The following is a 20,716-nucleotide window of genomic DNA, read 5'->3' on the forward strand; positions in this document are numbered from 1 at the left end:
TATAACTATCTTTTATGTTGTAAATATCTCTGGTATTGAACTATCTCTTGGGAAAAAAATGGATAGAGACTCCTTTAGATAGACATGGATGGAAACATACAGTAAATTACCTAGGTTCAAGCTGGTCTCCACTCTTAACTGCCTTAAAGAACAGGGACAACAGTGGGAGATCTACTGGCCAGGAGGACTTGGAAGGCTGGGATGCAGAAAGAACAGGAACAGGGGCAGCTGCGCTGTTAGAGGAAGAAGGCTGGAATCAGAGCCAAAAGATGTGACCAATCATATGGCAGGAAGAGAGCAATTGACCACCCTAGTCCTCTGATTGCTGACCTTGAAGAGGGGGACAACCACACCGAATTTGCTAAGTAATGAACACAGAAGGTATAGTGCAATGCCTGACTGAAAGTAGGTGATCAGAAAATGGTAAATACTTTTTTTTTAAAAATTGAAGCATAGTTGACACACTACGTTGCATTAGTTGCAGGTGTACAGCATAGTGATTCCACAAATCTATAGGTTATGCTGTGCTCACCACAAGTGTAGCTCCCATCTGTCACCCTACAACACTATCACAGTATCATGACTCCCATTGATAAATCTGAGTATGCAATAGGGAAGCAGAGAAGGATAAGGCTCATAGTTGTCCATCTTTCAAAACTGTGGCTAATTACAGCTCTTATTTAAGAGAACAGGTATGGAAAATGGTCATAAGGACAGAGTGAATCCATCACAGTGAGTACAAATGGCACTAAGGCAGAGCTTACTGGTGAGCTGGCTATTTGTTTTTAGATTGAAGTGTAGTTGACATACAATATCATCTTAGTTTCAGGTGTAAAACATAGTGATTCAACATTTATATACATTACCAAGGGATCCCTACCATAAATCTAGTTACCATCTGTCACTGGGCAAAATTGTTACAATATTCTTGCTATATTCCCTATCCTGTGTACCTACATCCCTGTGACTATAACTATTTTATAACTATTTTGCACCTTTTAATCCCCTTCCCCTATTTTACCCATTCTCCCCCCCCTTTCCCTCTGGCAACCACCAGATTGTTTTCTATATTTGAGTCTGTTTGTTTTGTTTTGTTTTTTAATTTCATAAATAAGTGAAATCATACAGTATTTATTTTTCTCTTTTTTCACTTAGCATGATTTCCTCTATGTCCATCCCTGTTGTCTGAAATGGCAAGATTTCATTCTTTTTATGGCTGAGTAATATTCCCTTGTGTATTTATATTACATTTTCTTTATCCATTGATCCATCAATGGAAACTTACATTGGTTTCATATCTTGGCAATTTTAAATAATGCTGCAATAAACACAGAAATGCATACATCTTTGCAAGTTAGTGTTTTCCTCTTCTTCTTCAGGTAAAGACCCAGAAGTGAAATTGCTGGATCATCTGGTAGTTGTATTTTTAATTTTTTGAGGAACCTCCATACCATTTTCCACAATGACTGAACCATTTTGCACTCCCATCAGTGCTGCATGAGGCTTCTCTTTTATCCACATCTCACTAATACTTGTTATTGTCTTTTTGATAATAGCCATTCTGGCAGGTGTGAGGTTTATCTCATTATAGTTTTGATTTGCATATCCCTGATTATTAGTGGTGTTGAGCATGTTTTCATCTTGGCCATCTGTGAGTTCTTTTTTGGAGAAATGTTTATTCAGGTCCTCTGCCCGTTTTTAAATTGGATTTTTTGGGGGTGGACTATTGATTTGTATGGATTCTTAATATAGTTTTGATATTAATCCCTTATTGGTTAGATCATTTGCAAATATCTTCTCCCATTAAGCAAGTTGGGCTTTTGCTTTGTTTTGTTTTCTTGATGGTTTCCTTCACTGTGTAAAGGCTTTTTAGTTTGATGTACTTCCGTTTATTTATTTTTGCTTTTGTTGTTCTTGCGTGAGGAGACAGACACACAAAAAATATTGCTAAAACTGATGTTGAATTTACTGCCTATGTTTTCTTCCAGGGTTTTTATGGTTTCTGGTCTTATATTTAAGTGTTTAACCCATTTTTAATTTTTTTGTATATAATATAAGAAAGTGTCCAGTTTTATTCTTTTTCATGTAGCTGTCCTGTTTTCCCAATACCATTTATTAAAGAGACTGTCTTTTCCTCATTGTATATTCTTGCCTCCTTTGTCATAGGTTAATTGACCGTATGAGGTGTGGATTTATTTCTGGACTTTCAATTCTATTCCATTGATTTGTGTGTCAGTTTGTGTGCCAATACTGGATCATTTTGAGTACTATGACTGTACAGTATAGTTTGAAATCAGGAAGTGTGATGCCTCCAACATTATTGTTCTTTCTCAAGATTGCGTTGCTCTCTTTAAGAGCATGGTCTTTCATGGTTCCATACAAATTTTAGGATTATTTGTTCTAGTTCTGTAAAAAATGCTATGAGTATTTTGTTAGGGATTGCTTTTAAGCCATAGATTGCTTTGTATAGTATGGTCATTTTAGCAGTATTCTTTCAATCCATGCACATGGTATATTTTTCCATTTATTTGTATCTTTCACTTTTTTAAACCAGTATTTCATAGTCTTCAGAGTGCAGGTCTTTTACCTCCATAGTTAAACTTATTTTCACGTATTTTATTCTGTTTGATATGGGATTTTTAAATTTATTTTCATTCCAATTGGTCAACATATGCTGTAATATTAGATTCTGGTGTTCAGTACTTCCATACAACACTTGGTGCTCATCACAAGTGTAAGTGTACTCCTTAATACTGGGATTGTTTTCTTCATTTCTCCTGCTACTTTATTATTATTGTATAGAAATGTAACAAGCTTCTGAATATTAATTTCATATCCTGTAGCTTTAGTGGATTCATTAGTTCTAACAGTTTTTTGTTGGTGGAGTCTTTAGGGTCTCCTGTATATGGTATTATGTCATCTGCAAATAGTGACAGTTTTGCTACTTCTTTTCCAATTTAGATGCCTTTCATTTCTTGGCTGATTGCTGTGTCAAGGACTTCTAATACTATGTTGATTATAAGTGGTAAGAGTAAGCATTCTTGTCTTGTTTCTGATCTTAGAGGAAAAGCTTTTAGCTTCTCATTGTTGAGTATAATGTTAGCTGTGGGTTTATTAGATATTGCCTTTATTTTGTTGAGAAATTGTCCCTCTATATCCACATTATTTTTATTATGAACAGATGTTGAATTTTATCAATTGATTTTTCTGCATCTATTGAAATGATCACATGATTTTTATTATGTGATTTTTTTTATTAATGTGGTGTGTCATATTGATTTTGTGGATATTTTTTTTTTAATTTTTTTTTTATTTATTTATGATAGTCACACACAGAGAGAGAGAGAGAGAGGCAGAGACATAGGCAGAAGGAGAAGCAGGCTCCATGCACCGGGAGCCCGACGTGGGATTCGATCCCGGGTCTCCAGGATCGCGCCCTGGGCCAAAGGCAGGCGCCAAACCGCTGCGCCACCCAGGGATCCCTGATTTTGTGGATATTGAGCCATCCTTGTATCCCTGGAACAAATCCTACTTGATCATGGCATATGATCCTTTTAATGTATTGTCGAATTCAGTTGTTAATATTTTGTTGAGAGATAGCTGGGTTATTTAAGCATCTATGGACAGGCTTTGTTATCTGATCAACTGCTGAAAGCCAGTGTTGGGAGCCTACAAACAAATTGCCAATTTATATCTTCAGCGTAATAGCTCTGGTTATCAGGCTTACAGTCTGGGGATCAGAACACTCTAGCTGCTCATTAGTTACTTTTTTAAACTTAAAGTGCTACTAACTTGCCTCAGCTCTCCTAGTTAATGGCCAGCCAAAGACTGGTACTCAGCTGCTTAATTCTTGGATGTCCACTATTTAAGAATATGAAGTTTGCAGTAATGGCTTTGAGTAAATCAAGAGAAGGCTTCTCAAATTCAGGAAAGAAGTATCCATCTGTGACAGGGCTTCTTAAACTTTGATGTGCTCACAGATCAAAGTCTGTGGCATCTTGGTCTGGCATCTTGCAAAAGTGCATATTCTGACTGAGTAGATCTGGTGTAATTGTACTAGTTTTTTATAATAAAAATTTTTTTGAATGTTTTGAGATTTAATTGACATATTAGTTTCAGGTATACAGCATAATGATTTAATATTTGTATATAGGGGATCTCTGGGTGGCCCAGCGATTTAGCACCTGCCTTCAGCCCAGGGCATAATCCTGGAGTCCTGGGATCGAATCCCACATCGGCCTCCCTGCACGGAGCTTGCTTCTCCCTCTGCCTGTGTCTCTGCTTCTCTCTCTCTCTTTCTCTCTCTCTGTGTCTCTCATGACTAAATAAATCTTTTAAAAAATAATAATATTTGTATATATTAACTCCTTATCACATATACAATTTGCAAATATTTTCTCTCATTAGTAGGTTGTTTTTCATTTTGTTGATGGTTTTCTTTGCTATGCAGAAGATTTTTAGTTTGATGTAGTTCCACTTATTTATCTATTGTTTCTGTTACCTTTACTTTTGGTGTTAGATTAAAAAAATCATTGCTCAGACCATTGACAAAGAGCTTACCAATTTTTCTTCTTGGAGTTTTATTGTTTCAGGTCTTACATTCATTAAAATCTTTAATCCATTTTGAGTTTTTTTTTATGGTGTGAGATGTGGTCCATTTTATTATTTTGTAGTGACTATCTAGTTTTCCTAATATCGTTTATTGAGGAGACTGTCCTTTCTCCATGGCATATTCTTTGGCTTCTTGTCAGCATATAATTGACCTTATAGGTGTGGGTTTATTTCTGGGTTCTTTCTTCTGTTCCATTGATCTATGTCTGCTTCTTATGGAAATGCAATACTGTTTTATTTACTATAGTTTTGTAATGTAGTTTGAAGTCTGGGAGCACGATGCCTCCAGCTGTGTTCTTTCTCAAGATTTCTTGGTCTATTTGGAGTCTTTTGTGTTTTCATATCAATTTTAGGATTGCTTGTTCTAGTTCTGTGAAAAGTGCCATTGGAATTTGATAGGGATTGCATTGAATCTTTACATTGCTTTGGGTAGTATGGTCATTTTAACAATATTCTTCCTATCTATGAGCACAGAATAGCTTTCCATATATTGGTGCCATCTTTAATTTCTTTCATCAATGTTTTATAGTTTTCAGTGTATAATTCTTGGTTGAATTCATTCCTACAGGTTTTATTCTTTTTGAGGCAGTTGTAAATGAGATTCATACCAGTAATAAACTGCCTTCATTACTGGTATAATAATGCAACATATTTTTGTGTATTGATTTTGTATATTGCAACTTTGCTGAATTTGGCTCTTAGTTCCAAAAGTTTTCGGAGCGGAGTCTTTAGGGTTTTCAATCCACGTTATTTGAAAATAGTGGCAGTTTTACTTATTCCTTTCCAATTGAATGCCTTTTATTTATTTTTCTTGCCTAATTGCTTTGGCTAGAATTTCTAATACCATGTTGGAAAAAGTGATGAGAGTGAGTATCCTGTCTTATTCTTGATTTTAGAGGAAAAAGTTTTCAGCTTTGTGACGCTGCATATGATGTTAGCTGAGGGCTTGTTATATACGAACTTTATTATGTTGAGGTGCTCACAGATCATCTTGGAATCTTGCAAAAGTGCATATTCTGACTGAGTAGATCTGGTGTAATTGTACTAGTTTGTACTTCTACACTCACTTTGTAGAAAGTTTTTTTTAAGAATGCATGTTGAATTTTGTTGAATGCTTTTTATGCATACATTGAAGTGATATGGTTTTTTAATTCTTTGTTAATGTGGTGAATCACATGAATTGATTTGTAGATGTTAAGTCCTACTTGCATCCCTAAAATAAATCCCACTTGATCATGGTGTATGATCTTTTTAATGTTTTGTTGAATCAAGTTTGCTAATATTTTGTTGAGGATTCTTGCATCTGTGTCATCAGGGATATTATCCTGAAGTTTCTTTTCTGTGGATTTCTTATCTGATTTGTTATCAGGGTAATTCTGGTTTCGTAAAATGAGTTTGCAAATATTCCCTCCTCTTCTACTTTTAGGAAGAGTTAGAGAAGAATTATTATTAAATCTTTAAACATTTGGTAGAATTAATCCTTGAAGCAGTCCTGGACATGTAGTTTTCTTTGTAGGGAGGCTTTTGATTACTGATTCAATCTCTTGCTAATAATTGGTCTGTTCAGATCTTCTGTTTCTTCATGATTCTTGGTAGGTTGTATGTTTCCAAGAATTTTTCCACAAATTGTAGTTTGTCCAATTTGGTGTATAATTGTTATAGTAATCTCTTATGAATTTATAAATGTTATATCCTCTTGTTGGATTGACTCTTTTATCATTATGTAATGGCCTTCATTGTCTCTTCTTACAATTTTTAAAAAATCTATTTTCTCTGATATAAACATAGCTATACCAGCTTTTTTATGGTTTTTGTTTGCATGAAATATCTTTTTTTTCAAGGTTTTATTTATTTGAGAGACAGCATGAGCAGGGGGAGGGGTAGAGGAATACAGAAGCAGGGAGAAGCTCACTGAGAAGGAAGCCTGAAGTGGGGCTCGATCCCAGGACTCTGGGATCATGACTTGAACCAAAGGCAGACACTTAACCAACTGAGGTACCCAGGTGCCCCTGGAATATCTTTCTTCTATCACTTCACTTTCTGTATGTGTCCTTATATCTGAAGTGAATTTCTTGTAGGCAGCATATAGTTTGTCTTGTTTTCTTCTCCATTCAGTCATTCTCTGACTTTTGATTGGAGAAATTGGCCCATATATATTTGAAGTAATGGTTGATAGATGTATACATATTGCCATTTTGTTGTTATTTTCTGGCATTTCTGTAGTTCCGTTCCTTTCTTCCCTTGCTCTTTTCTTATATGATTTGATAATACTTTGTAGTAATATGCTTAGATTCCTTTCTATTTTTTGTGTATATATTATAGATTTTTGATTTGTGGTTTTCATGAAGTTTACCTATAACAGCTTATATTTATAACAATCTATTTAAAATTAATTGCAACTTAAGTTTAAACAAATCCTAAACTCTATGTTCTATCTCCCTCCTGCCCCCCATAGTTTGTTTTTGATGTCACAATTTATATCTTTTTATCTTGTAAAGATATCTTGTGTATCCCTTAATTATTTTTGTTATTTTTAGTCCTTTTGTCTTTTAACCTTCATCCTAGCTTTATAAGTGATCAATCCACCATCTTTATCTTGTCCTTTAATTGGGAACATATTTCTCTGTTTCTTCATTTCCTTGACTTTCTGCATTAGTTTCTCTGCACAAGATAAAAGAGTCACCTCTCCTCATCTTGAAGAAGTGGTCTTGTGTAGAAGATGAACCTTATCATTCAAGCCTGCCCTAGATCTTTATTTTTTCTCAAACCTTTGTTATTGTCCAAACAGCCTATTTTACTTTTAGTAAGTCTCAATAGTTGAAGGTGTGCCAAGAGCCATCAGTATCCCAAAGGGGAGAATCTCAGTCAGCACATATTGATTGAAGTCCAGGCCCTCAGGCAGCAGCTTTTAAATTATGCAAATATATACAGTCCTTTGAGAATGCAAGCATAAGTTGCCACTGGCTATCAGAGCCACATGATCTAGCATGTCCCCTGGGCAGCAGTTGCAAAACTCAGGGCACCAGACAAGTATACAAGTTCTCTTCCAGAAGATAACAGCTACCTGGAGCAAGGTAGAGGGGGAGTACAAAAATGACATCGCTAGCCTCTGTCCCAGGAGTGCATCTAAGTAGGTCCCTAAATGTATGACAAATCAGAAGCCTGCCCCTCAGATTTCAGCTATGTAGATATACAAATATGTACTAGTTTTTAATTGCTGCTATGACAAGTTATGGTTTTGTTATGGCTTAACAAAGCACCCTTTTATGATCTCACAGTTCTGTAGGTCAGAAGTCTGGGCACAATCGCTCAGCTGGTTCTCTGCTCTGGTTTTACAAGATTGGAAACAAGGTGTCACAGGTTGCATTCTTTCTAGAGGCTCTGGGAATGTATCTGCTCCAAGTTCATTCATGGCAATGGCAGACTTCAGGTTTGAGGTCTCTGTTTCCTTGCCACTCATTGGATGGGAATTATTCTCAGTTTCTAGAGGTTGCATGTATTGTCTCATGACTCCCTTCTGGCATCTTCAAAGCCAGTGACTGTAGGTCACTGCCTTCTCACATCTTGAATCTAATTCTCTACTCTGCCTTCTTGGCTTCCTTTCACTCTGTCCCTCTGACTGACTTTACCTTGGGCCCACGTGGATAATTCAGGATAATGTGACTTTCTAGTAACCTTTAATTCCGTTTAAAAAAATTTTTTTTTAAATTGGAGTTCAATTTTCCAACACATAGCATAACACCCAGTGCTCATCCCATCAAGTGCCCCCCTCAGTGCCTGTCACCCAGTCACCCCCACCCCCCGCCCACCTCCCTTTCCACCACCCCCTGTTCGTTTCCCAGAGTTAGGAGTCTCTCATGTTCTGTCTCCCTCTCTGATATTTTCCACTCATTTTCTCTCCTTTCTCCTTTATTCCCTTTCACTATTTTTTATATTCCCCAAATGAATGAGACCATATAATGTTTGTCCTTCTCCAATTGACTTATTTCACTCAGCATAATACCCTCCAGTTCCATCCACGTCAAAGCAAATGGTGGGTATTAATTTCATTTGCAATGTATGTTCACAGCAGTGAATAGCACACAGATAGGAATCTTAGGGAGACACTTCAGAACTCTGCCACCGAACTAACCAACAACTCACAGCTGCTGTGGCTGCTACACACTTTCAGTGGCAAGGTCCTAAAGCATTAGCTTTACTGAGTGTGTGCCTAAGGTATTGCATGTGTTTTAGGGACAGCAACAGAATCTCCATCATATCTCCTGGGATTTCCCTTTTACATTGAATTAGAAGGGCTGGAATGGTTCACAGGGATGATGTTGAAGATGGGGAAACTGAAGTATAGACACAGAGTTACACTGAAGTTATTCAGAATCAATACTAGAACTTAGTTGTCTCAGTGTCTGAGCCAAAGCTATTTCTTCCCTGTCATTTTCTCCATTATTCTCCTATTTATTCACCCATTGGCTTATTCATCTATTGATCAAAGAGTTTTATTTTTTCTATCTATTTGTTTATTCATGAGAGACACAAAGAGAGACATAGGTAGAGGGAGAAGCAGGCTCCCTGCAGGGACCCTGATGCAGGACTCGATCCCAGGACCCCGGGATCCATGACCTGAGCCAAAGGCAGATGCTCAACCACTGACCCTCTCAGGTACCCCTGATCAAAGAGTTTTCAAACACTATGTGATAGACATTTTGCTGGCTTTATGAGCTATAAGACATTTACGGACTTTGCCCCCATGGAACAAAATTTGGTGAGAATTATATACATCCAACAAATATTCCTACAATTAAGTAGATATTCATAATTGATATGAAAGTAAAGTAGAGGCTTCTAAGAGAGCTTATAATAAGGAGATCTTCAGAAGGTGAAGAAGTGACATTTTAAATTGAGGCCCAGATAGTAAATGTTAGCCAAGGATAGATGATTAGAAATGGGTTAGCATTAAAGTAGGGGAATGGCCTGTGGGAAAGTTATTTTTTTATTTTTTAGATTTTATTTATTTATTAATGAGAGACACACAGAGTGAGAGGTGGAGACACAGACAGAGGGAGAAGCAGGCTTCCTGCAAGAAGCCTGACGCAGGACTCAATCCCCAGGATCATAGCCTGAGCCAAAGGCAGATGCTCAATCACTGAGCCACCCAGATGCCTCTGTGGGAAAGTTTTAAGGCACAAAGCAGAATAAAAAAAAAACAAAAAAAACAGGGAAAGTCAGCATGGCAGGAAAATATGATGGGTTGGAGAGAATGGCATGAGATTATTTTAAAGAAGTGGGGCAGGTTTAGGTTGACTATAGCTATAGGAAGGTATTTCACCTTTATCCAATGTGGCATCAGAAGCCATGGGAGGGTTTTAAACAGTAGAGCCTAGTGTGAGCTTTGAAGTTTTAAAAAGAGTGCTCTGGCTGCTGTGTGGAATAGATTAGAAGAAGTGGAGTGTGAACACAAGGAGTGCATTAGATGAAGCTAGAGAAGAAGTTTTGCAGTTGTCCAGAGGAGAGGTAGCTTCACCCAGAAGTACCTTGATTAGGTTGGGGGCAGTAAAAGTGAAGGGCAGAAAATGAATCCAAAATGTATTTTTGGAAGTAGAGTTGTCTTGACTTGCTGATGGGACAGATGTGGGAGTTGGGAGGGATGGTCAAGATAACTCCTGGCCTCTGCCATGTTTGTGGCTCTTCTCATGACACAAGTCAGTTACAGATCATATTCTTATACACAACAAATGTTTACATTTTCTGAATCATTTAGACTTTATTATAGTTATGATTCAGGTGTCACGAAAATCTTGTATAATACCACCTGGAAGGAATATGTTTTACCAGATTTGTCAAAGGAATCTGTATTATGTGATGACTTCATCATTGTAATGTTTCACTGTCTTCCCCATATCTCCATTCTATTTCTTTCTCATTTTTTCATTTAGGTCTAGAAAATGCAGATTATGGCTTTCCAGACAGAGAAAAATTAGCATGAAAGGAGGCATCACATCTTCATTTCTTAACAGCCACTGTCTCATATCCTTTAAGTCCATTCCAATTTCTTTTGCCCACATGGTCCATTGACTGAAATTAATTCTTGTGATAATATTGATATCTACCCCTAGCTTGGTCACACAATGTGTATATGGCCATGTGTGTAGTCTTGGGTAGAATGATGCTCTATTCACAAGAGACGGCAGGGGCTCTGAACCAGACATCACCAATGGAAATATATAATCCTCATGAAAGCTCCATGGTCATAACCTGTAGGTAGTTTTGACAGATGTCTTCCTTGGCTCTTGTATTTTTCCTAGAGACTCTGATATTGGATTGTCCAGGTTTAAATTAATCTTGCATCTTCCATTTATCAATGAGGTGCCTTAGGCATTTACCTCATCTGCTTTCCCACTTGTAAAAAGAGGTAAAATCAGGCTATTGGTAGTAATTAGTGGGATAATGCATACCAAGCATTCAGCACAGAACATAGCACGTAGGAAGTACTCCATATGTAGGAGTTACTGTTGTTATTTTCATTATTAGGGAAGAGAGGTGGTAGCACATCACTTTCTTTTCTTTTGCTCTCCTCTAGTAATGATAATTTAGAGGGCAACGTTTTTTTTTTTTTTTTCCTTAGAAGGAAAAGAGGATTCTGAGAAGGCCCCTATTCCCAAGTATAGTCTTACAGACTATGCCAAATTTGTTGCTCTGGCCATGGACATCACAGTGAAAAGAAGCTACAGGCTGCCTCCTCTCATGTGAGCTATTTTGACAGCTGAGCTCTGCTTAGTACCCTGTCCTTCTATTTAGCTGGCTCAATGTAGTCAGTCCCTGGGAACTGAAGCAAACATGGTCTCCTTAGTATTTTGTCTAAATGAATGCTTTCCATATATGTTGGCAGGAGGCCATGGGTTGACTTGATGGGGTCCCTGAGTAAGTCATTTAGTCTCTCTGGAAAGAGGGTTGATGACTCTATCAAGGAGCTAGAAGGAGGGCAACAGCCCACCCACGGCTTTTGTAAGTTGACCTGTGATCTTTCTATCCCCTCCCTCCAGCTGCCTACCCTGCCCACTCATTGCCATCTCTGTCCACAGGCCCTATAATGGTTTTGTGCCCTTGAATCAGTTCTCTTTCTCAAGAATCCTTCAACATCCCCCCTTCATTGACTTACAAATTCCTGCTTATCTTTCAAGACTCAGGTCAAATGTCATTTCTCACTTAAGCCTTTTTATTCATTCATTCTGCAAACCTTTATCAAGCAAGTCCTGTGCTACACATACAAGCTACAGCTGTGAATAAAACAGACCAGGCCCCAGCTTTCACGGTGCTGGCGTTCTAGTGGAAGAGACTGACAGTAAACAAGTAAATGAACCATAGAATGTCATGTTGTGATAAGTGCTAGGAAAAGACTAGAAAAGGTGGGCAGGTGTGGGATGAGTGGTGGAGGGAGCTGCTTTCCAAGGGAGCTATTTTTGAACTAATAAGACCTTCAGAATGAGGAGAAACCAGCCATGTGAAGAGCAGGGGTCTTGATGCACAAACACGTTAGTTTTGTTTGAAGAACAAAAAGAAAGTTGTTATGACTGGAACATGATTAGCAAGGGGGAAGGGACACAAGAAGTGATGAGAAAGATCTTAGGTACAGAGTTCAGATTTGACCCTGAGTGAATAAGAAGAAAGGGGAGAGGTCCGATTTTTGTGTTGGTAATAGCGCTCTGCTATCCCTGTGACAGTGGGGCAGGACAGAAGAGGAGGCCTAGTTGGAGGCTCCTGCAGTAGTCCTAGATGGAGATGATGGTAGCTTAACCCAGAATTACAACTGTTGGGCCATTTAGAAATTTATTGTGGAGATTTGGTTAATGGGACTCTGCTAATGGATTGGATTTGGGGCAAAAAAAGAAGAGTTACTAGGATTTGGATTTAAGCAACTGGATGGCTGGGGTGTAATGCCATTCATGGGGTAGGAGATACTTGGAGATAATATTTATTATTATCAGAGGAGTCTGGAGTCTGTTTTGGACAGGTTAATTTTGAAATGCCTGTTAGCTATCTGAAGGGAAATGTCACGTAGCTATTTGGAACTACAGGTAGAAATCTTGAGGGAAGAGTTCAGGAATATATTCCCCACTCCCAGTGTGAATAGTGAATTTCTGCCTCCTCTGCAGAGTTATATTAAGATCCCAACAGATCCTAGGTTCTCCTGCCTCTGTAGGTCCATCATGTCAAACATATTAAAATTAACCTTTATCCTACATTAAATTTAATTATAGGTGGTTCCTTAAGAGCTGAGTTGCAATCGACTAGTTTGACATGTTGCATTCTGTAGATATTAAAATATCATCTGATTTTGCACATTTCAGAGGTAACGATTTTTAATGAAGCACAGTATTTTTGGAAGCCTTTAGGAAGCTCCTAGTAAGGATATGGAAACTTTAGCACTTTTTTTTTTTAAATTTTTATTTATTTTTGATAGTCACAGAGAGAGAGAGGCAGAGACATAGGCAGTGGGAGAAGCAGGCTCCATGCACCGGGAGCCCGATGTGGGATTTGATCCCGGGTCTCCAGGATCGCGCCCTGGGCCAAAGGCAGGCGCCAAACCGCTGCGCCACCCAGGGATCCCGAAACTTTAGCACTTAATTGGTAAAGTGAGCTTGCTCCTTCAGACTGCCCCACAATATTTTTATGCCCTTTGAAAGGCACTTAAATAGATTCATTTCACAATCCTGTGTTTTTGTGTCTGTGCCATCCCCCCATTAGACTATCAGCTTGTAGAGGACAAGAACCACCTCAGAGCTTCTAATATGATAGGGACTTACTATTTATGGAAGCAATTAAGTTGAGCTTAAAGAGAAAAAGCCAAGTCTAGGAGGGATCCAGTGTGTCTTCTACCTGCAATTGAGAAAGGGCTCTTAACCTTGCCTTGCGGCATGTGTCATATGGACTTGTTTTTTTCTCTGGCATTCTTCAGAAGGAGGCAGTGTTGTGCAGAAGATTGATGTTGAGGGCTCCAGTCCCAACCACACCCTTTACTAGCTGTAAATCTTGCAACAAGACGTTAATCTCTACAGGCCTTTGAGTTTCTGTGGGCCAAATTAAAGCCATTTTAGTAAAACTCTGTCAGTCTTAAAATATCATATTCTTAAAAAATGTATTCTTTCCTAAAATTAAAAAAAAATCATACATTTTAGGCCTGAGGAAATGTTTCTGGCAATTTCTCAAAGTAGGGATGCAAAAAATCCCTACTTTTGTTGCCTGATACCAGGCTTGGGAAAAGCAATTGCCCTTCCAAATTGCCTCCTGTCGAGAGGAGACCTTGCAAGAAGAGGCTTCAGTAATATGAAAAACCTCCTTCTAAGTCCTTTGAAGTTAGAGTGGAAAGGAACTGCTGGCATTCCCAGGTCCCAGGTCCCAGGCTGGCCCTCTGAGACTTTGTGATGCTGCATACCTGCATCCTTTTTGTCCAAGAATTGACTCTGGGCCAGATCTTCACCTCTCATGATGAAGAGGAGACATGATTATGTGCATTACAGCCCCACCTCTGGTGCCAAGTAGCTCCAATGAGCCACAGTGAAATTCAGTCCATCTTGGCTATGCCCCGATCCATTTGTCAATGGCTCCAAAGGATACTGCCGAGAACTTCAGATTTTATGGGTTTGCAACAAAAATAACATTTGGACAGGGCTGTCAACTAGAAGCAGGTTTACACTTTCTGCCATTGATACATACTGATTTGGGGTCCAGGGGCCAGCTTGGGCCAGGTGAGGTCAAGCTGTGGATGACCTTTGAGTTTCCTCTACCATTTTGTGTTAGAGGGTGGAAGGAGGGACCGTTGAGCTGGCTAGGCCATAGTTTAAAGTTGCCTCCAATTTTCTTCATATTTATCAAGCTGCTATCTGTTATTGCTCTTTGCATGAAGCTGAATGAGGATATGAAAGCAGTTAAGAATACCTGCCTACTTATATGTTAGCTGCCTGATATTTCCTTGCACTCAGTTGGCAGGTTCCTCAAAATGAAGAGTAGAGTGCTGAGTGGAAAACAGTGAGTCTGATAGAAGAGGTCAGCAGCAGGCAATAAGCCCCTTAACACTGGGGTGAAAAGTGAGGCAAGTCTGATCCATCCACAGATGGATGCTGGTGATTAGCAAGGTCTGCCACAGATGTGGGCACTGAGGTTGGGACTATTCATCTTTTGGAAAGCACAGAAATGTAGATCCTTCCTGACTAATCCATTCAACGTTGAATACTGTTCTTTGTAGCAGTTTGACAAAACCATTCAAACAATTGACTTGCTTCCCCGAACTCTCTTCTATAGCAAGTTTGCTGGTATAGTCTTCCTTCTCTTGTCCCACCTACTTAGTTAAGCCTCAGCCATAGCTCCAGGACCAATCCTAGTTCCTGAAATTTGCTAATGTTAATTGTCTTAGCGTTAAATTTTATTTCTATTGTTCTGTCTGGTTACTTAATCCCAATTTATTCCAAGCCCATCTGCCTCAGTTCTCTTGCTTATAAACAGAAGGTAATGTTAATTTGTAAACAGAGCATACCTCTACTTTAGAGTTTTTGTGAGAATTAAGAGAATTTTCATTAGTGTGCATATACTCTGTATTCCCACATTGTGCACGATGTACTAAGTGTTCAATAAAATCCGTTCCCCGCCCTGTCCCCCCATCCTCATAATGAGATTTCATGGCAGCAGAGGTTCTCTCTTGCATCATTTTGTATCCCTAGATCTTTAATCCTAGTTGAAGTTCAATTTGCTTTCACTGATTCTCATTTCTCTTCCTAAAAGGTAGGGCATTAGACCTTCAAAGCCAGTGCCTGCATCTCATTCAGGGTTCATGAGGATCTATAATCCATGGTGGTTCTTTGCTAACCTTACAGTCCCAACCTGTGGCATGTACTGGAGATTTAATTTAGACCAAGTTACCTTCTAGATATTCAGGGCTTCAGCCACTGTCAATTGTACACAAGACGTCAGCAAATTGAACAAAGTCTTTTCCCCTTTCAACGCTCCAATGCTCCTGACCTGCTCATGCACTGTCCTTTGGCCTCCACTCCTTCATACACCCTAGTGAGTGTGCAGTAGTCCATATCCCAGGGGATGTGTGTTGGGGGAAGCCCAGGGAAAAAAGCCCCGATGGCCCAGTCTCTGGGCCTGGCATCTGCATGATCTGCTAAACAGTGTGCCGAGCTTTTATAGATTTTTAAAATTCACCTGCTTTCTTAAATGGGATATAACATCCATTCAGGACCAAGTCTAACTTCTTCCTTTCTCATACTGATGTTACTTTGTCTCTCCTTTTCAACTTCTTCCTCTGCTCATCCTTTCCTTTCCAACTTTATTTAGATGCTCTGTCCATTTCCATCCTTTTCTTCATATCCAGCCTCTATGTGGAAACAGAAGTTTCTCCTTATCTCACCCTTTCAGAGATATTTACACATGGGTATGAACAGATCAGATAAACAGGAACTTAGGTTAATTTAATAGAAAAAATAAAATATGGAATAACATTGATTTTGGCCAGTATCAATTACAACCATTCTACTATATTTTACAAAAAAACAACTGAACATTTTACACATGTACAGTATTTTTCAGTAAAAGTGGATTTGGATTTAACAGTGGATCACTAATTAAAAATAAAAGGATAAAAGGAAACAGAAGATAGGACTTTTGTCTCTAGAAGGTTAGAGCATTTGTTAAGTCTCCAAACTTTGTACTATCCATTACATATATCTCATTATGAATATATATATTTATACATAATATATAACATTAACTTAAACTTTGAAAGCATTATGTTCTAGTTAATAATATTCTGTAGATAAACGAGGCAGTAACACACTAGTAGTTAAACCAGTATTTCCATGATGTGCGCCTGCATGGTTGGTGGGAAATGGAACACATATTGGTAGATCCCAATGAATTTGGCTGTCATATTAATGGTTATTTGTCTAAAAATACAGACATCATTTTAATATTTCCTATCACAGTAACTTCGTGCCTCAAATAGTATGGGCAGGTTTAGTAAAATGGATTCCTTTGCAGGCAAATCTGGTTTTGCCATCTGCTTGACCTTGCTTTAGACTTGCACTTACATTTGTCCGTTTAGAGATTGTGCCTTTAAATGTGAGACACTATCTGTCATAATCTGGATTAATTTACTTTCTTCAGGTAAGAAGGGCATGCAGTGTTAGGAAAACAAGTTGCTCAGTAAAATCAACTGATTTCCTAGTCACTTATAAATCATTATGTGACTCAGTATCACTATAATGCCATTAAGAAGATCATTAGACTATAATTATTCACCTTAGGTCAGACATTAACTTTGATGCCTAGGAATGAATATTTTCAAGGTAGAACTTTCACTAGCTTGTTGTTTGGATGGGGACCTTAGCATCCACTTCCCAGTTCCTTCCTCAAATAATCTATGTTGATATCATCCTTGTTCTTGGCTGTGAGGCTAGTGACATCTTGAAAGTGAGGCTCTCAAATCATAAAGCCTGCAAGATGGCTGACCACTCCAAAGCAAATGAGGTCACCAATGGGGCTCTGATATGAAAACTGAAGAAACTTTATATGAATCTATCCTCCCCTAAATAGAGAAACTCAGAATTGGTAAAAAGATCTATCAGGCATCATTTCTAACCACTGATCCAAAATAGTTTTTACATAATTCAGTCTGCTAGATTCCAGGATGTTTTTAAGAGCTGTAGAAAACCGGTGAGGATATTTCCAAGAAAACAGACGATCTCATTGACATCCAGTGGACAGATGTATCATAGCACGGTTATAGAGGGACAGAAGAATGGGAAATAACAAAACCAGGAGGGTACAATCATGCCACCCATGTTCAATTTCCAGTTTTATTTTCTTAAAATGACAAAATAAAACTTCTAATAAGCACCATTGAAAAACGTTGCTTGGCCAACTTGGGCACAAGCTTAAATATTAAATAATTCCATTTCTTAAAAAATACAGGACCTTTTAGAAGCTATTGACTCCAAGAAGAAATTTCCCGCATCATATCCAAAATGCTTCCCATCACAACAAATGGAATTTTTGATGGCCTTAAAAAAAAGTGCTATGGGGATAATGGCCATATAGCACCAGGAGATCGTGCAGGATCTACAAAGTGAACACTCTGGATTTCAGGGGAGCTGGATCAGTCCCAGTTATTTTGTGTAACTTTGTATTCTGTCCATCACCAATTTGACTATGCAGAGTGATCCCATTTGACCAGCTGTGTGTAAAATAACCCAATCTGCAAAGCCAAAGCCAGTAGCAGCAAGTCTATCTGATGAAACCAGTGGAGCAGACTTATCAAGTGAGTATAATGCCAAAACCAGCACATAATGCATGAAGTAAATTATGTGTGGAAAGGATCAATGTTCAACTGTGAAAAACTAAGACAAACAACCCTGAATACAACTCTGCGGGATGTTCTTAATGCCCTTAGGTCCACTTTTCTGCCATTTCCCCAACAGTGGACTCAAGCATGAAAAATGACAGATGCAAGAGCTTTCTCTTTGATTTTGATCTATGTCTGCTCTTGTGATGTTTTTGAAAGATATTTTTAGGCGTCTCAAAGGGGAAACAAGCAAGTAAATGCAAAGGGGAAAAAAATGGACCTTCAAAACCAGGGCAGGAAATCAAATCATTACTTTAACGTCAAATTTTGGCATCAAATGCTTTGGTCATACAATACTGTCTCTGTGGTTCTGGCTGTTTAGCACTAAACACCCAGTTATAAAAGGTAGGCTTGTTGTAGGTTTATTTTTTTTTCCATTTAAGTTCTGACAAAACAGTTCACCATCTCCCTGTACAAATTTGAGAGAGAGAGAAAAAGAGAGCAAAAAAGAGAGAGGTGGCTTGCTTTTTTTTTTTTTTTGCTTGTTTTTTTTCTTTTTAATAATAATATGGAGTAATCTATAAGTCTACAGGAACAAAGAAATCTAGGATGGCCGCTCAGCCTTGGAATGTACATGTTTTGCAGCAAAGTTGTTGAAGAACCTTCCGCTGGCACAGATTGTTCTTTTTCACTAGCATACAGAAGCCTCCTTCGGCCCAGGACTCTTCCGTTGCTTTTCCAGGAAGTCAGCAAGACAGAGGGGGAGTTGAGGACGAGAGCAGCATGATGTACACACGGAAGAAGGTTTTGATTGGCCAGAGAGGCAGATTGGGGGATTGGAAGAGATCATTGAGGAGCAGTCAACAAGGAGGAAATTTGGTCCACCCAAAGTGATTTCAGTCAACAGCATTGTTTTTCAAGGAGAGAGATTGCGGTCCAGTGGTAAATGTGATTGGTGTCCATTTATGAAAGGAAAAAAAGATTTGAAAAAAGAATAAATTAGAAATCAATAATAATATAAGCAAGGAACTTGTCTTCTCAGGATTACCTAGAGCAGAGAGTATACAGTCATTTATACTATATTTCATTGAGTCCAAGACACTGGATTTAAGATGCATCACTATTTTAAGTGGCATCAAGAAAAAACATGTTTCATGCTTCTTACTACATGGTGACACAATAGTCTCCTCAATTAGAATATTAACTTTGTGCTTATGGAAATATTAGTTAAGCATTAGTTATATAACAGGCTGTTTTGTTTCGGTAATTATACAGAAACTCTTCCTTTGAAGATTAAACAATTTTTTGAAGCTATTTTGAACTATAATTAAATTCAACACAAGAAGTAGTAACCATGTGGTTACTCAGTGGACTAGACAGCTCTGTGACTAAGTCACAGGCAATGACAGTATGTCATATCAAGCTCCTGGACAAGTGATTGTAAGCTGCCATAAATTATAAGATGCATCTGATTTCAGAGATGTTAAAATGTTAAAAAAAAGGTATGTCTTAGAATCATTGAAATATGACTCGTTGAAAGAGAATAAATTACAAACCCATAAATGTAATTGCTATGTGATCTGAAAAGCCTGGTGAGCCATAAGTGATCTCATTATTTAGCTGACCTAAAATGGACGCATTACAAATTATGGTTCTTCATTTTCTACTCTTGCCCACATTCCTGGACATTCCACTTCTACCAAAGTGCCATCTGGCATAACTCATCCCACATTTACCGTGGTTTAGAGAAATATCACAGTTAAAATATCACCAATGTGGCCATGCCTGGCATCAAGTGCTATGGGTGAAAATTTCAAGTGACTGTGGATCTTCTGAGTTTAGAAAAATACTCCTCTGTTTTGTTATTAATTTAAAAAGTCTGGTCAAATCCAGCTATTGGGGAACATATTTTTAAGTAAAAAGTGGTATTTCCATGGTCCCTGGAGGGCCATCACCCCAACCCTCTATGCCTGTGAGAACAGAGCCTGAGTGGGCCTGTGCCATCCCTGCTAGATCAACCCTACAGCCAAGAAACCATGAAAATGCAAAGTCAGCTATGATACTCTGTAGAAATGAGACCATAAATGATCTACATGAGCCATCGTGTGCCCAGTTCTTTCAGACATCTTTTTGAAATTTCGCATAGGAAGTTTTAGAATAACCATACAAGGTCAATAGGATTAGCCTACTCATTTTTACAGATGAAGGAAGTGAGGCCCAGAAAAGTTTATCACCTGCCTGAGACCTGGAGCCTAGGAATGAATGACCATATTCTGACTCCTGAATCCATATTCTCCCAGAGCACTGTTCTACCTCTTGTGAAATTTCCTCTTCTTCCCATTCAGAGGAAGACAAAGAATAAAACAAGGGAAGTGCCCTTGCCCAGGAAGACTGTTCCAAATGCAGACTTTATTATTCTCCTTTCATAACAATCCAAGGATATTTAAAAACAACAATGGTTTGAAATGATTTCTTTTTATGTTACTAAGGTACATGTCTGCATAACGTTCAGGCTCACATTTCAGGGACCCTTCTGTGTGAATTATACCAAGGGTCAAAGTTCATAAAATGTTAAAGTTGGAATAACTTAAATTCATTTATTTATAAATGGGGAAGCTGAGGGTAGAAAATTGAGAGAACTTGGATTTGCCAAGTTGTCAGGGGGAACGGAGTAAGCCAGAGATTCCCAAATCTGGATGCACATTAGAAACACTTCAGAAGCTTCTAAAAATATCCACACTTAGATAGCACCCCAAGACCAATTTACTATGA

General features: G+C 38.3%; 1 protein-coding gene across 3 annotated transcripts in view; it reads right to left on the minus strand.

Moving 5' to 3' along the window:
* Nucleotides 1-20,716, minus strand: part of PCSK5 (proprotein convertase subtilisin/kexin type 5) — a 458,329-nt gene that overhangs the window by 137,036 nt on the left and 300,577 nt on the right. The window contains exon 21 of one of the 3 annotated variants that reach the window (XM_025423284.3): nucleotides 16,053-18,677. The exons of the other annotated variants lie outside the window; for them this stretch is intronic. Within the exon in view, the coding sequence (XP_025279069.1) occupies nucleotides 18,562-18,677 (116 nt within the window). The 3' untranslated portion in view covers nucleotides 16,053-18,561. Of the gene's footprint in view, nucleotides 1-16,052; nucleotides 18,678-20,716 lie in introns of those variants that run through there. 3 annotated transcript variants of the gene reach the window in all.

This window comes from Canis lupus, chromosome 1, assembly GCF_003254725.2.
Source record: "Canis lupus dingo isolate Sandy chromosome 1, ASM325472v2, whole genome shotgun sequence".
In the NCBI taxonomy this organism is placed as follows: Eukaryota; Metazoa; Chordata; class Mammalia; order Carnivora; family Canidae; genus Canis; species Canis lupus.